The sequence below is a fragment of the Vipera ursinii genome, assembly GCF_947247035.1.
Source record: "Vipera ursinii genome assembly, chromosome: 1".
NCBI lineage: Eukaryota > Metazoa > Chordata > Lepidosauria > Squamata > Viperidae > Vipera > Vipera ursinii.
The window spans coordinates 290,698,260-290,715,995 of NC_139512.1; the positions used below are offsets into that span (position 1 = coordinate 290,698,260).

Here is a 17,736-nt window from a genome sequence, read left to right on the forward strand (position 1 = left end):
AACCAGGGAAAACTCAGATGGGATCTCTGTTCTGATCCATTATGACCATCCTTCTTAGGTTCTTTCCATCATATCTGTGAACAATCAAATAACATTATACATACCAGCTGATTGTTCTATATTTGCAGATGTTTGCTCTTCCATTACAGGTTCATTTCTTATTTCATTTACTTGTCTCTCACTTGATCCTGGTAGGTCTACAATTTCTTCAGAGGAAATAGAAGTTTGTTGAGAGCCTACGAAGTTACTGTTTCCAAAGTCAACTGATTCTGCATCATGATATTCTGAAGTAATGTATGCTGGTTTAATACCAGTGTCATTAATTTCTTTGGAGACTTTAGTTTCATTCAACTGATCACTTGTTATGCATTCTGATGATTGGCTTCTTTCTTCAAGCTCTTCTTGAAGGCTGTGACCTGAAATGGAGGAAGTCTCTTTGTTCTCAACCCAATTTTCTTCCATTTGAGCTTCAAGAATATATTCAGATGTATTTGCATTGTTTATTTCATGATCTGTCTCCTAATAAGAAAAGGAAAAGGAAAACATTCCAATAAAAGAAAATCTGACTATGCACCAAGGTGGGAGCCAGCATACTCCACCATCCAGTGTAGATATGTGTGGCTTATTTGCACAAATTGAATTAAAGTTAATTGGTAAATTATGTTTTATTTAAAGGAGTGCTGATTTTTATATGGAGCTCTGTATCATGCAACTGCACTGCTAAAGCAACGGCAATCCTAGCAGTTGTTGTACCTCCAGATGTGCAAGTGATTAAATATATGAGGGGCATGGTGGGCTACAGGGCTTTAAGGAAAGCCCTGGGAGGACTAGCACAGACCACACACGAGTTGAGATGTTGCTGAAGTGAGATGGGGGGGGGGGGAAGAATGGAGGGGAAGAATATGCTGTGTTCTGAGTCTTCGTGGTGCGCTGCAGCTCTGAAGTTGCAAGAACTCAAGCTGCAACATGAAGCCCTTCACAGTGCAAAGGCCCAGTTCAGTGGCACAATGTCACAGGGTTTCTTGACAGACTGGGAAGCCATGGCCACTCCAGCCCAGTCCCAGCTGCCCTCCAAGGTCTTTGTCACTCTGTCTCCATCACCTCACAGTTGACCTCTGCTATTTTCATGCTCCTGCTGCTGCTGATGAGGCATGACCAGCCTGGCCCTTTGTAAGGCAGCTGCTGGCCACCTGAGGCCATCCTTCCAGGGTCTTGTGAGGCAGCTGCTGAGCACAACCCTGGAAAGAAAGCCTGGCCAGCAACTGCCTTGCAAAGGGCCACACTAGGCATCCTTGGTCAGCAATGGGAATAAAAAAAGATGGCAAAGGTCAGCTAGGATGGCAGGGGCTGCAAAATTCAGGGAGCCAAAAGGGCATGGATGGAGAGAAGACACACCCGGGGGGGGGGGGGAAGGAGGAGGAGTGAGTGAGTTGAAGCGCCCCTATGGTTTAATTGCCGGCAGGCTGTCAAGTGCCTTAATTTTGACCATGTGATTGCAGGGATAGTGCAACAGCTGTAACTTTGGGGATCAGCCTTACATGCCCTTGTACAGCACACTGGAACTTCAAACAGTCGCTGAAGAAAGGTCGTAAGTTAAGAACTGTCTATATGTGAAGGGGTGGATGGGATATTTGTTATTTCCTGTTGTTGTTTTTTTAACCTCCTTTACCTTAGCCAACTCCTATGTAGTTTTCCCAAAGCAACCAAGATTCTGTACAGGCACATACAGCTCTAATTCCTGGGCAAATTGCATGTACTAGATGTTTACACACTGGGCTCTATATTCACATCCCTAACAGAAATTGCAGATCTGAAGTGAATTCACTTTATTCTATATTCCACAGTATAAAAATTCCTCTCCATTTATTCATTTCCCCCCTGTATTATTATTATTATTATTATTATTATTATTATTATTATTATTATTATTAATTATTATTATTATTATTGCTATCTTTTATACTAGTGTAGGTTTTGATTTATATTTTTTCTATGTAAGCTGCCAAAACTCAGACTGATTGCAGCAATACTGAAATATTTAATAAATAAAGATGACAATAGCAGGGTCCTGCCTAGAAATATCATGTGTTTGCTTTTGCAGCAATGCTGCCAACTTACCCCAGTCCATTGTGAAGTTTTGCTTTCTTCCATAAATGAAATTTTTGTTTCTTTTGCACGCAGAGGGGGTGTAATAGATCTTCCTGGAGATGCACTTGGAGTTGCTAAAGGAGTAGTGCGAACGCTGGATCTCAATATTGACTGAGGAGTAAAACCAGGGATGACTGAGGTTGATGTGGATGCCAAAGCTTTAGCTCTCTAGGAGAGGACAAAACATCTTAAAAATTGGGTAATCTAAAGCTCCAAGTTTATAGACAGTCATCATCACTTCACTTTTCAGCCTCAGAAATACAGGTTTCTGCAGCCTACAAAAATCTATATACCTTGACAACAGGAGGTGTTTCCAGTAATTTTAATTCTGGTGCTCTTGCAATGTTCTTGGGAAGTAATGTTCTTACGGAGTATTGAGAACTGGAATGCAGTGGGCTAGAAAGTATGCCAGAAGCGGAAACTTCTGGTGACTTCTGCTGGCTTCTTCTCAAAGGTGGTGAATCAAGAGAAATAGGTTGGACCATCAAGTCAAGCAATCTGTAAATATTTCAAGGTTTTTAAAACATTAAGCTGCTTTGAATTACACCTACTCTGACACAGGCACTTTTCAAGATGTCATTTGAAAGAAAGAATGAAAAGTTTCCCAAGCATGAAGAATGCGCGTTACTTTAATTTTTAAGTATCCTCAAATATTTAACTGCTAAATGCATTATCATGGCAGCCCCTGTTACCAGCATAAATCCAGGAGTTTGTGCATTGTTAAGTGGGAAAAGGGAGGGGGGGAATCCCAAGTAAGGAATGTGGGGGAATGGAGGGTGTCACAGGTGAAGACTAAGGAGTGTGGGTGGGCTAGCTGGGCAGGGGTTGGGAAGCACGGGTGGGCTAGCATCGCAGCAGGCAGGTGCTGGGAAGTGTGAGCAGATCAGAAAAGGCAGTGGGCAGGCACTGGAAAGTGTGAGCATACCAGCAAGGACAGTACATGGGTACTGGAAAGCCTGGATGGTCAAGGTAGAGGGTGCTACAGAATATGAGATCTCTGGGGTCTCATGCCTTGTAGTGAGATTCCTCAGGAGAAAAAGTGGCAGAAGTGACTTATAGGAATGACCTGCGACCTTCCCCAATGGCTTACCCGTTGACTTGGTTTGAAAGAAGCCAGCGGGGAAGGTCGCAAATGCAATCAGTTCACTACCGTGTCATAATCACAAACTGGATAATCATGCACCTGGGTTGCAATCCCACTACCACAGGACCAGTCGGAAGTCCTCCTTTTTCAGCATCACTGTAATTTTGAACCATCACTGAACAAGTCAAGAACTACCTACGCTGGGTCAGGAACCACCATTTTTTAAATACAGAGACCATATACAATTACGTGAGGAAGAGTCTTACATCCCATGAGTTCCTGTATCAGGACAATGCAAGCCAAAATTCATGAGAACGCTAGCCTCTTTCCATTGACCGAGCAAGTTTGGCTTGGCTGCTGTAGACAATCAGTGTTTTAGAGTTCTGCCAGGCAGTGAGTTCTAAAATGAACAGCTTTGTTTTTTTTCAGCAGCTGTCTTCTTAAATACACAAAACAGATTAACAGACTAAGCTTATGTGTTTCCACAATATATTGACAGGGTCAACACGGATGTTACTGTATTGTGAGAATAGGGTCACGTTATAAGTAATCTGATTTAATGACACCTACTAGTCAGAAAGTAAAGGACAAACAATGGTAGTGGATTTCCTAGTAGATTTCTCTCTGACAATTTTTTTTTCTTTTACCTGGAACATTTTCTTAAAGATTTAGTAATTGGTGTCCCAATAAATGGATCTGGTAACTGTCTATCAGGGCAGGGCTTCAACACAGATGACTGTTCTTCAGGTCCACTTTTGAGGAAACAAAAGGAAAAGCCAAATTAAGAGAAATAAATAATTTTGTCCATCAAAATATTACATTCTTCAAAAGGAAAAAAATGGATAAATTACATACTTTTTACTGCCTCCATCTTATTGGTATCTTCAGCACTTGACTTATTAGTTCTTATTTCCTAACCCAATGTTTCTACTAATTTAAAGCCCACTACTAAACCAGTGAAGCAATATCAGAGTAACAGAATGAAGACTGAAAACAATTTCTCTGTAGTTTTAGGGACAGGCAACAGATATCACAATGATATCCTAACACAGGATGCTGCTGGCTCCGATATCATGGGAAGATGTCTTGCCAACTACTCAAAAACGACTCCTTAACTTCTTCTATCTAGGGGAAGTCCAAAGGCCAGCACAAAGAAAACGGTATTATCCATACAGGGGAAAAGTGGAGGGCTCTGGTTGTCTTATCTTGCTCTGTAGAGGAAACAGGCAAAAGTGCCCAAAAAAAAGCGAACACCCATGTTCTCTGCCTTACTTTCAAATGCCCAAATGATCTTGTAGGACTGTAAATGGCATCTAAGGGCTATCCCAAAGAGTTGTTGGTGCCTTCCACTGGGAAAGGCACAGGGGTGTTGCAACAGTTTTCTCCCTGCTGGGGCTCAGCAAGATACTACAAACAGAGCTTGGGCCGACTTGGGAGAGTGTTAGGACTGGGAAGACCCTATAAAATAGATATACCAATCTTTTGGCTGGATTATGCCCAGGTATGCCAGAGTAGTGAAATAGAATACTTACACATCACTCTCAAGTGACTTGTTTTTCTGTTCACTTCCTGCCCACACTTCTCCAATTTTGGACAATACATTATTGATGAAAGTTGCTTTTGTAATTACATTTCCAGTAGTAATCTGTTTTGCAACTGTCGATAATGGTTTTGGTCTTAAAACTGAAAAGAAAAATAAATCAAGTAAAAACAGAATTTTTTAAAAAAATAATATTCTTAAATTTGGTTTGAAAGAGGGGTAAAAGAATCCATCTATATTAGGGGGAAGAAGGAAACGCCCCTCCCACAACAGAGGGGAAGCGATAAGACGCCACCTATCTTGAGTCTGCAAGGTAGCCCTTGCAGTGGTTCCAAGAACATTCCACAACCAATTAAATTCTGATTCGGGTGACCCTGAGGGCACAGATAAACCCCCACGTGGCCTCATCAGCTCTGAGAGAGAGTGCTAACAACTAGATGACTGCAAATAAATACCATCCTTCCTCCCACCCACCCACCATCCTATCAGAACCTATCCTTCCATCCCCCCCGGCCATCAGAACTGATGAAGCTTCTTGGATGAGAAGCGAAACGTTTTCTTCTTCTTCAAGGAAAAAAAAAACAGTCCAGTTGCCTTTTGTAGAAAAAAAAGCATCTTTGAGACCACTATGGACCTCGATGACTGATAAATTTCCATAGACATTCTTAAAATAGATTTCTACAATTTTCATTGAATGAGGAACTTACTTTCCCGCCGTAGTGAAGATGGCAAAGGGTAAGGCTTGGCTCGCTCTGTGGCTAACTTCTTTTGAATTCGAGGCAGAACTTTGCCATAATGGTCTAATATGGAATTTCTGGCAACTGATCTCTCTCTCCATTGAGGATCATTCTATTTAAGAATAAGAAGAATTCTGAATGAAGAATGCACTAGAATAGCTGAAAGACAATTGAGGTTTGTTTTTTTCCCCTTCCCACACCCTTTATGGCAATTACAAACCATGTACATACATTTGAACAAGACCAGTTACAGACCATGTGGATCTGAACATGAGTAAATCCTGATGCAAAGTTAATAGGAAATAGAAATGTGTTAAATGTTCTATGTATAAACATTTCCATGCATGTAATTGGTCTGGATAAAATGCTGCCTTGGAGAGTGATTTTTGCACTGACGTATTGTGGAAGTAGAAAAACAGCCAGGGAATCACTAAGAGCAACAAAGGTGGGAGGGGGAAAGAAACTGCAAGGAAAAGGGAGAGAGATGGATTGGAATAGCTGTGCTTGGACAGTAACAGCAGATAAGAGGAAACAGGGAAAGGAAAAGCGGCTGGGAAAAGCAGTGGGCAGGCCAGGATAGAGGCCGCAAAGGGGAAGAGGGAAGAAGAAACAACATGCACCAACCCTGACACATTATTTTTGCAAGATTCTATCAGGATGCCTAGACCAGCAAACCAAAACCAAATTAATAGTACTATCTTTATTGCAAGATTACAGTTAACAAAATCTTGCCAGTCTGAAAATGCTTTCCCCCCCCCTCCCCTTCCGTTAGGGAGGGCCAGTTCTGAGATGCTTCCTCCACCCCCATTCCTGCTTTGGACTCATTCACTCAAGGAGCAGTTGTTTAGGTTGCAGCTCTCCTTCCTGTCTCACAAGATGATTTTTCACATCGCATTAAAGATTCCTCGTCTCAAATTCCCAGTTTCTGCCAAATTGTGGCCAATGCGGATCAGTTCAGTTCAACAGATCAGTTTGGCAGAAACCCTAAAATATACTGTCTTCACTTCAAACCCAAAACAAGTATTTTTTTTTATGAAAACTGTAACTTGTGCAACTTGTGCAAAAATACGTAATTATCCATGTTGTAAATTGTGACGGGGTAAATTAAGAAGCCCTTTTTTGAGTTATTGTAGCTACTCTCTATGTTAGGAGCTGTTTTTTTTTAAAACAGCTCCTGTAGGGTTATGAACAGGAAGTCTCTATTTCGTTTATAGGAAATAAACTAATCCTATCTCCATCTTAACTCCCCCCCAACCGCCCCCAATTTGTGTTGTGGGGCTACCAAGTAACAGTAGGGATGCCATTCCTACCTTCAATTTTTTACGTGGGTAGAGTTAATTTTAGCTTGGAGCAACAGATTTCCACAACAGTAACTTTAGAAAATAGACATCTTAATTTCTCCCGTGTACTCCCAAATGTTATGATTTACCATGAGATTTATCTTCAAAGACTGATTCAGCTGTAGGGCAGGAATGTAGTTGGCCCTCTGGAGGTGGTGAACTAAAAGAAACTCATGATTGTTGATACCAGCACTCGTCTGTAAAAACTTCTCTAGACACTCCTAAAGAAGATAAACAGACACATGTAATGCCACTGTATTAATGAGTCATCCACTGCTTTTTTTAAAAAAATGTTACTCCTTAGATTGTATTTTTGTTCTGGCTTACTTGTTCAGTTTCTGTGAATGGCAATTTTAATAAATCTTCCATCAGTCCAAGCTCCTGACAAATTTCATAAACATGTTTGAGCATCTCTTCAACATTTAATTGGCTAGAATGTTGCCGTAACACGTTCCAAGCTTCCACCATGCAACTGAAATTAAACTCAGAATTAGAATTCTGGCAGATGTTTCTTCTTCAGGAAAAAAAACTACATTAAAAACTGTTAATATCCTATGCATTTAATTAAAAAAATAGTAATTTTGATCTCTCTCTCTTTATATATATAAATAAAGGTAAAGGTTCCCCCACACATGCGTGCTAGTCGTTTCCAACTCTAGGGGCCGGTGCTCATCTCCGTTTCAAAGCCAAAGAGCCAGCGCTTGTCCGAGGACGTCTCCATGGTCATGTGGCCGGCATGACTAGATGCCAAAGGCGCACAGAACGCTGTTACCTTCCCACCGTAGTGGTCCCTATTGTTCTACTCGCATTTTTATGTGCTTTCGAACTGCTAGGTTGGCAGAAGCTGGGACGAGTAACAGGCACTCACTCTGTTACGCGGCACTCGGGATTTGACCCGCCAAACTGCCAACCATCTGATCAACAACCTCAGTGTCCTAACCCACTGAGCCACCGCGTCCCTTTTATATATATATATATATATATATATATATGGATCCTTGGTTTTTCGGGTTTTTCCCCGCGTAGAATTAAAGGTGTAGGCGCAACGTTTCGATGGAATCCCATCCATCATCATCAGGCTTCTGTTTCCTTCTTCTGGGAGAAGCATGTGGCTGTTTGTTCCTCTTTTTTAAACTGCCAGAGGGGGTGTGTTCTGTGGAGGTGTGCTCTGATTGGGTAGGGGACCAAGTGTGTTCTGATTGGGTGGGAGTGTGTTTTGAATGGTGGGGGTGTTCTGATTGGGTGGGGGTGTGTTCTGAGTGGATGGGCTGGTCTCAGCTGCCAGCTCCAGACCTGAGCTGGTGAGTTGTGCTGCTTTTGTTCGGCTTCGTGTTTGTGGTGGTGCCATGTTTTTATAGTGGGTGTCAGTTTGCTTATTGTGTGGTTTGGAGGGGTTTAAAGTGGCTGATGTTGCAGCTGTAGTTAGGTTTCTGTTTTGTGGTTGTGTGTCTTTATCGTTGTGGGTTCGGATTTGCTTTTTGGATGGTTGTGTGGTGGTGATGTCATGTGATGTTATCATGAGTTTGGGTCTGGTATCATTCTTGGTGGTTGGGCTTCGTCTGTCAATCAAGGCGGGTTTCCAAATGGCTGGTAGACGAGAGGTATCATCTCGTTTATTCATGCTGTGGGGGCGTTTTTCTATCTCAATGGCTTCTCTGATTATTCTGTTGTTAAAATGTTCAATTTTGGCAATAGTTTTGGTTTTTTTAAAATCAATTTCATGTCCCGTGGCTTCAAAGTGTTGGACCAGGGATGAAGTTTGTTCTCCCTTTCTGAGTGAGTTTTTGTGCTCTTCAATGCGTGCACTTATTCTTCTGTTGGTCTGTCCGATGTATGTGGTGGGGCAGGTGGTGCATGGGATTTCGTATACTCCTTGGTTTTCTAACCCAATTATGTCCTTGGGGTTTCTTAGGATGGTGGATATTTTTCTGTCTGTGTAGAATGCTGTTTTGATGTTGTGTTTTTGGAGGACCTTGCTGATTCTGTCTGTGGTCCCTTTTAAGTATGGGAGGAGGGCTTTGCCATTTTCTTGTTCTCTGTCTTGGGTTTTTGTGGGTGTCTCTCTTCGGATTAAGTTGGTAATCGTATTTCTTTGGAATCCATTGGCTGTTAGTACATTAGTGAGAGTGTGTAGTTCGGTTTTTAGGTGTTGTTCGTCAGCTAGGTGTTTTGTTCTGGAGATGAGTGTCTTGGCTACGGAGTTGATCTGTGCTGGGTGGTGGTGTGAGAGTGCGTTCAGATAGCGGTTTGTGTGTGTTTTTTTATGGTAGATAGTGTGTCCTAGGGAGCCGTTGGATTTCTTGTAGACTAAGACATCAAGGAAGGGAAGTTGATTGTTAGCTTCTGTTTCCATGGTGAATTGTATTTTGGGGTGTAGGCTATTGAGGTGTATGAGGAAGTCATCCAGTTTTTCTTTGCCGTGTGGCCAGATTACGAAGGTGTCATCTACGTATCTGAGCCAGAGTTTGGGTTTGTGGTTGGATTTTTCTAGAGCGAGGGTTTCAAAGTGTTCCATGAAACCCTCGCTCTAGAAAAATCCAACCACAAACCCAAACTCTGGCTCAGATACGTAGATGACACCTTCGTAATCTGGCCACACGGCAAAGAAAAACTGGATGACTTCCTCATACACCTCAATAGCCTACACCCCAAAATACAATTCACCATGGAAACAGAAGCTAACAATCAACTTCCCTTCCTTGATGTCTTAGTCTACAAGAAATCCAACGGCTCCCTAGGACACACTATCTACCATAAAAAAACACACACAAACCGCTATCTGAACGCACTCTCACACCACCACCCAGCACAGATCAACTCCGTAGCCAAGACACTCATCTCCAGAACAAAACACCTAGCTGACGAACAACACCTAAAAACCGAACTACACACTCTCACTAATGTACTAACAGCCAATGGATTCCAAAGAAATACGATTACCAACTTAATCCGAAGAGAGACACCCACAAAAACCCAAGACAGAGAACAAGAAAATGGCAAAGCCCTCCTCCCATACTTAAAAGGGACCACAGACAGAATCAGCAAGGTCCTCCAAAAACACAACATCAAAACAGCATTCTACACAGACAGAAAAATATCCACCATCCTAAGAAACCCCAAGGACATAATTGGGTTAGAAAACCAAGGAGTATACGAAATCCCATGCACCACCTGCCCCACCACATACATCGGACAGACCAACAGAAGAATAAGTGCACGCATTGAAGAGCACAAAAACTCACTCAGAAAGGGAGAACAAACTTCATCCCTGGTCCAACACTTTGAAGCCACGGGACATGAAATTGATTTTAAAAAAACCAAAACTATTGCCAAAATTGAACATTTTAACAACAGAATAATCAGAGAAGCCATTGAGATAGAAAAACGCCCCCACAGCATGAATAAACGAGATGATACCTCTCGTCTACCAGCCATTTGGAAACCCGCCTTGATTGACAGACGAAGCCCAACCACCAAGAATGATACCAGACCCAAACTCATGATAACATCACATGACATCACCACCACACAACCATCCAAAAAGCAAATCCGAACCCACAACGATAAAGACACACAACCACAAAACAGAAACCTAACTACAGCTGCAACATCAGCCACTTTAAACCCCTCCAAACCACACAATAAGCAAACTGACACCCACTATAAAAACATGGCACCACCACAAACACGAAGCCGAACAAAAGCAGCACAACTCACCAGCTCAGGTCTGGAGCTGGCAGCTGAGACCAGCCCATCCACTCAGAACACACCCCCACCCAATCAGAACACCCCCACCATTCAAAACACACTCCCACCCAATCAGAACACACTTGGTCCCCTACCCAATCAGAGCACACCTCCACAGAACACACCCCCTCTGGCAGTTTAAAAAAGAGGAACAAACAGCCACATGCTTCTCCCAGAAGAAGGAAACAGAAGCCTGATGATGATGGATGGGATTCCATCGAAACGTTGCGCCTACACCTTTAATTCTACGCGGGGAAAAACCCGAAAAACCAAGGATCCACATACAGGCACCCGCGAAAACCTCAGAAAACAAATATATATATATATATATATATATATATTAGCATTCAGAATACACTTGCTTAGTCCCAGACACGGGACAAATCAGAATTAAAGGGAGGCTGATATGGCCATTACAAACTCATTTGTTCTCATCAGTCATCAGTTAGGCTGAAACAGTAAATAAGATTTGCCTTGTGTTTGGGGCCTAGCAAGGTATTCAAAAAACTTAACAAACACTTAACACATATTTCCCTTGCCTTGCAGCTAACAAAGTGAGAGAGAGCCTGTGGCCTAGGGGTTAAAACAACTGCTTAAGATGCAGTCGGCCCAGGTTCGAATCTCAGAAGGGTATGGCTGACTGATGAGAACAAATGAGTTTGAAATGGCCATATCAGCCTCCCTTTAATTCTTTGTTAGCAATCCAAAAAGTTTACACAAATATGAGCTGTCACTGTTGTGACTACAGCCTGCAGATGGCCTTGGGTTAGGCTGAAACAGGAAATAAGATGTGCCCCGTGTTTGGGGCCTAGCAAGGTATTCAAAATACTTAACAAACACTTAACATATGTGTGTGTGTGGATCATTTTTCTTCATGAATTAAGCATAATCTTACAAAAGATAAAGATGTGCTTTACCTGTTATATAGTAAGACAGTAAGGTGGAGTGCAACTTCAGTGCTATTTATCATTGACGGTTTCATCATGTGTATATATCGAAGGGCTCGCTTGTGCTCTCCTTGACACATCAAAGCTTGAATGATCCGCATGTGTTGCCAGGGCAATTTGATTGTAGCTGGATGAAACAGATAGGAGAGAGAATTCTGCAAAAGCGCAAGGTTATAATTAGAATAGAAATAAAAATTATATGAATAATCTAAACTAGTATTTTCTCCGGTGTGTAGTACTTTGTACAGCTATTCCAAGTTTGTGTTATCCAGATTGCCATTTTTAATTTCTTCTTCTTGTGTATGTTGGCTGAGAGGTTTCTCTGCAGATCAGAGGGGGCGTGGTTTACTCATGCTGCCTGCATCCCACAGACAGAGCTTTGCCTGGGTTGCGTGGCCCGGTTTCTGGCCTGCTGCAGACCGGTGCCGGTCCATGGACCGTGGGTTGGGAATCCTTGCTCTAGAGTACTTTACTGCACTTTCTCAAGAAGCACTGAATAAAGTTATATAAGCCAAGATGTGAAATATAAAATCCAACAATAAATAAAACAGTTGAATTACTACTTTATACTGACCTCATAGTCATTATGATCCAAACACCAAAAACCCTGAATTAGGTTAACCAGACCTACTGGAACTGCAAAGGCTGTTGGGAAAGAATCCACTGAAGTATCCGTTCTGTTTGGACAGGAATGCATGATATCCAGTAATAAATAAATTGTCTAATTAGCTTATTAAGGATAACTGAGAGTTGTTTCCTATGAAACAACAGAACATTCCTATTTGATAAATATATTTTGCTACAATTTTATCTTGTAAAATCTCATTAACAATATTAAAACATATATAACTTCAATCTTTAATGTAAATGAATTCTGAAGCCACAATTCTGTCTTGCAAATGTAACTTAATAGTAGAAATTTTGAATTACTGAAATTAAGAAAGAACAACATACAAGTACTTTGGCCTCTCTGAAGCTTGGCATTAGGGGCCTGCAAAATACTTCATTTGAACTGTTCTGAGTCAAAACTATGACTATGACACACAAAAGACTGTTAAAAACATGTCAGAAGTGTCTTTAATTCAAAACAGATTTGCCCTGAGTTTAAAACAATTCTTGCTCTGCATAGAACAATGGTAATGTTTCATGATATTTTGTGATGTTTTATCTTTCAAAGGTACAATTTTTTAAAAAAAATCATCCATGTACTTTGCATAAACTGGATTAATTGTGCTCTTTTCTGGGCCTAAAGGATAATAGAAGTCTCAACTGGATATGCAAATATGGAGAGACCCACAAAGTAGGAAGCAGATTTGTAAATAGCAAACTCCTCCCAGGTTCAATATTGTATTATTATTCAGACCAGTAATATCCATGTTTTCATTCATTTTAAGTGTTGGACAGAAATGATAATGGAAAGTGCTAATTTTTAAAAGAACATTTATATTTTAAAACTTGAAAATGAAATATGCGGCAGCCATTGTCATATTTTATGTTTCTGAAAGGATACAATTGCATGCTTGTAGAGTTCTTCAGTGTTTTCTAACAAGTAGAGATCAAGCAATGCCTATAATTAGAACACACACGCTAAGTCAATTATTGTAATTATTCAAATACAGCATATCTTTTACAAAATTCTTCATTACTGGTAATTTCCTGGACAAAGCCATGCACTTTTCAGACTTTCAGAAATTAGCCAGCTGGCTTTGTGCGTAAAGCAGGACTAGAATCCACAATCTCCCAGTTACTAGCCTATTGCCTTAAACCACTACCCAAAATTGGCTTATTCATGTTACTTACATGTAATGTGGGAGGGGGATACTTTCCAGTCCCCCCATCATCTTTCTGCCACAACTTCACAACTGAATCACCTAACTGGGAAATCATGCCATCAATCATCAAACAATCAGGGTTCCATTTGCCCCTATAACAGGAAGGCAGGCATTTAATTTCCTATTGTTAAAAGCAAGTTTAAAAAGTCTATTTAGTAACAAATCATGCAATTCAAAATTTTCTTCCTTCAAAATTAATTCACAAAACCCCCAAAAACGTCAACCCAACAATAAAGCTAAGCAATTTATGTAGAAGCATATGCAAAAGGGTAGTCTCTAAAATCACATTTTTTTTATTGAAAAGTGTGGCCAGTTATTTGCCACATGCTTTAATAAATCTCATCTAGAAAGACTTAACAATTTATAAAGGGCCCGCAGAAAACAAGATATTGCTCAGTTATATGAAATGAAGAAAGAAAGGCAGACACTGAACCACCCTCTGCGCCACAAAAAAGGAAATAGTCATCTCAAATGCCAGCAAGAAAATGACTAGTGACATTTTCTCCCTATCCATTTTTGAGTTTTATAAACATGCACTGAATAACATTTTACATAAACTTTAGTGCCCTTCCCCCTGCAAGCTGCTCACAGCTGTTAAAATCCTTCCACTGAGACTTAACACACTTTAAAAAAACTCTTACCTTGATAAGCGTTCCAATTTTTGATGACAATTGATATAAAATCGTTGAATATGTTGGTAATTATAGAAAGATTTTGATAAATGCATGTCTTCCTCTGCATAAAAAAAATGAAAACTCATTTTAAAACGTATCAGGTGCAAAATAATCAGTACTCCTGATTAATCCTGTTAATATGTGAAAGCAGATTTTTTTACAACAGGTTCAAATTCAAGGATCATTCAATTTGCAGCTATTAGTTTTAGTCACTATCAAGAAAATAAAGATCCATCAAGGTGTTTTCAACATTCCATAAGTGAATGAAAGACTAATTGAACACTGCCTTCTTCATATATGTCAAGAGAAAGAGAACAAGTATTTGCTAAGAAAACTAGAAAATTTGTAGTTCCATGAAGAAAGAAGAAAGAAAGAAAGAAAGAAAGAAAGAAAGAAAGAAAGAAAGAAAGAAAGAAAGAAAGAAAGAAAGAAAGATAGTCTAACAAATAGAAAATAAAAGTTTCTGTTTCTCATTCTTGCTTCTGGAAAATTGGTTACAAGCATAAACAGCTGCCTTTAGAAAAAGAGTACAGTTTCAGCAGTTCTTGAAGCAGATTCTTCTGAGTTCTTAATGTGCATATTTGAAATCTAGAATTTCAAGAAATTAACTTTTTCAAAATGATGTTGATTTTTCCATAAGAAATAGATATATACTAGTAATAAAATAGGAAATAAGCTGTTACTGAAATAAGACAGCTGAAGGAGACCTACCTAAATTTTCTGGAAGGAGATTGGATCGACAGAACCAGATGACCACTTGTAAATATTGTGAAAGGAGACTGGTTACAACCTGTTTATTTGTTAGATCTGTAATGCCTAAAAAAATGAACACAGACTTGCTTTTTAAAAAAAGCTTCATCTAACCTTGAGAAAGTATGGGCAATAATTTGTCATCTTAAAGACAGAGGGATCATTTAGTTCATTCATGATTATATAGGTATTCTGGCTTTAATCCAAATATAGCCGCAAATAATCTGCACAGGATATAAAATTTCCTCTATACCAAGAATAAGATAACAAATCAAGCTTTCTTTTAAACTTTTCTGTACTGGATCTGGAGATCAAATCATCTTTTTTATTTTCTAATTCAAAAGAGAAAATGACCATACAAAAGTGGACATACAAATACATGAAGGAGAATGTAAGATCCCTATTTGTTAAAAGGTAATATACAATGGGCATCTTAAATTTGATGACATTTACATACCTTGTTCAGTCAGTTCTTGAGCTTCCATGATAAAATAGTTTAACACCATGTTAAGGTTGCTAAGAAGCAACTCACAGCGCTGGAGAGACTGTAGAGTCTGTGGATCAACGAAGTTAGATGACCCATCAAATAAGGGACCACCTTTAAAAAATAGAATTTTGACAACTTTAGTTAAGGCTCAGAATTCAACATGTTTTTATTCAATATAATTAATCAAATAATTACGCCCAATTACCGAATAATTTCTGTAAATGATAACTTGATAGACCACTGTTTCAAAACACATTATATTACTTACAGAGACGAATGAAGTCTTCTTTTGTTTTAACAACTTTACTCCATGCCCATTCGAGAATAAAACGCAAGTTGGGTGCAGAATCTGGTTGCTCTTCAAAAAAACAAAAAGCATAAATTATAGAAGTTATTTAACAAAATAATTTTATTGAACAACAAGGTTACGTTTACCTTCAGCAGTCCACTGTTTGATGCAGCTAGTGAGGAGCCCCAAAGAACTTGTCTGGATAGCAGTTGATAACACAGCTTCAAACTGCTCTTCCTAAAAAAAAAATCAAAAAGAAAGCAAGATGCACTTTCTCAGCATTTCATGGCATCAGTGATTCACAATTTCAGCATTAAAAATGTAATCCAGCTGTAGCTGCATAGCATCTGACATGCTGGATCCAGCTAGGAATATGGACACACTGGGTCTGCTCAGTCTGGAATCAGTAATTGTAGCTTCAAAGTTTTCTGGGGTTTGCCAACTTTTATAGTCAATTTATTCCCTCTTTCGCAAAGATAGCCATGCCAATCACCAATTTACTAAAATTTAAGAATCAAGTAACATAACTGCATTTTCAATCATATCTTCATCATAAACTCACCTGGCTCAGACTTGTTGGCTGTATATCAATAAATCTGGGAGACAGTAAACCAGCAATAAGGCATCTATTATAACCCTCAGGAATAGTTTCATTTAATGAACAGCCAGAATTTTTTAAGAAATGCAATGTCTGCAATTAATCAAATAATTTTGCATTAGGACAAACTGTATGTAGAACACTGAAAAATCACTACATTTTAAATTAAACAATTCTTGTAAAAATAAAGGCATATAAATTATTGTCTGCTTTTCATATTCTCTATACCAGGCAAAGAAGCTATAAAGAAATAAATGTAACTGTGTTTGGTATAGGCAGGATAGTAGAAATCAAGACCCAGTAACTTGGACAGATTCACTTGCAAGGCTTTGTGCTGCTCAAGTGCCTCTGAAAAACTGTGTACTGTGGTACAAAAAGTCATAAATGTTTAAGAATTACTTTTTAAATGATTCCAAATACATGGTAGTCCATGACTTATGACTGCTCACTTTGTGATTGTTCAAAGTTCTGACAAAGTTCTGAGTATTTACGGTCTGATTTGAAGTTCTGACAGTTGCCCCTCCCCACAGTCAAATGGCCACACTTTGGGTGCTCAGCAACCAGGCCACATTTCTGGTCACTTGTACCATCCTGCAGTCCCAGGATGTTTTTACAACCGTTTTGTTAAAAACTGGCATTTACTTCCAATTTTTGGTAAAACTGTACCCATAATGAGCCATCAGTTAACAACTGTGATGCTTCAATTAATGACTATTGCAAGAAAAAACTGTAAGACTAGATCAGTCAAGTGACTGACCCATTTCACAACTGTTATGATTTACAATCATGAAGGGCAGGCTCCGCTGTGGTCGTAATTCAAGGACTACCTGTACCTGTTTAGAAAATATGTGAAATCTTTAAAAATGGGAAAGTAAACATTTTTAAAGGGAGTGGTAGGTTCTGGTCTCAGCAAATGAAAGGTGTAAGCAGGCATATAGAAATCATAACTTTTGCATTGCCAGCTCCAGGGTTCTGTTTTCCCATATCAGCCAAGTGTTGATCCAATTGGTTAAGACAGGAACTGACATACCCGTTTTCACCTGAGAGAATGACCTAGCTGGCTTCCTTGCCTTATGGTAGAACTAGAATTCAGTCGCCTAGTTTCTGGCCTGATGCCTTAACCCAGACATGTCAAACACAAGGCCCGGGGGCCAGACCTGGCCCACAAAATGGTTTCATGTGGCCCGCGAAGCCATCCTGGAAACAGTGAGGGAATGGCCCCCATTGCCTTGGCCCTAGCCCAGAGACCCTCCTTCTGCCAGAGATCCTCAGATCTGTCCTACTCCTGCCCAGGCCCCCATAGGCACCCTTGATGCGAACGATGTAGAGCTGGCCACGCCCACCCTGGCCATACTCACCCGGCCCCAACCACAATGCTGATGCGGCCCTCAATGAAATTGAGTTTGACACCCCTGCCTTAACCACTAGACCAAACTGGTTCTGCAGTTAGAACCAAAATCAATGACTAACTATTAAACCACTAGATATATATTTTTTAAGCAGAAATAAAGTTTCCAAAGTAAAGCCGATCCACATGTTTATGAATTGAAAAAGATAAGAAAA

General features: G+C 40.0%; 1 protein-coding gene across 2 annotated transcripts in view; it reads right to left on the reverse strand.

Annotated features, from left to right (window-relative positions):
* Positions 1-17,736, reverse strand: part of AHCTF1 (AT-hook containing transcription factor 1) — a 52,868-nt gene that overhangs the window by 13,214 nt on the left and 21,918 nt on the right. For both annotated transcript variants that reach the window (XM_083367348.1, XM_083367349.1), the window contains 18 exons: positions 16,138-16,266; positions 15,722-15,812; positions 15,555-15,644; positions 15,257-15,397; positions 14,761-14,865; positions 14,017-14,110; positions 13,344-13,467; positions 13,054-13,110; positions 12,118-12,264; positions 11,514-11,698; positions 7,177-7,321; positions 6,939-7,070; positions 5,480-5,621; positions 4,765-4,915; positions 3,880-3,984; positions 2,442-2,646; positions 2,119-2,316; positions 105-519 (listed from right to left, as the gene is read on the reverse strand). In XM_083367348.1, the coding sequence (XP_083223474.1) occupies positions 105-519; positions 2,119-2,316; positions 2,442-2,646; positions 3,880-3,984; positions 4,765-4,915; positions 5,480-5,621; positions 6,939-7,070; positions 7,177-7,321; positions 11,514-11,698; positions 12,118-12,264; positions 13,054-13,110; positions 13,344-13,467; positions 14,017-14,110; positions 14,761-14,865; positions 15,257-15,397; positions 15,555-15,644; positions 15,722-15,812; positions 16,138-16,266 (2,656 nt within the window). The remainder of the gene's footprint in view (positions 1-104; positions 520-2,118; positions 2,317-2,441; positions 2,647-3,879; positions 3,985-4,764; positions 4,916-5,479; positions 5,622-6,938; positions 7,071-7,176; positions 7,322-11,513; positions 11,699-12,117; positions 12,265-13,053; positions 13,111-13,343; positions 13,468-14,016; positions 14,111-14,760; positions 14,866-15,256; positions 15,398-15,554; positions 15,645-15,721; positions 15,813-16,137; positions 16,267-17,736) is intronic.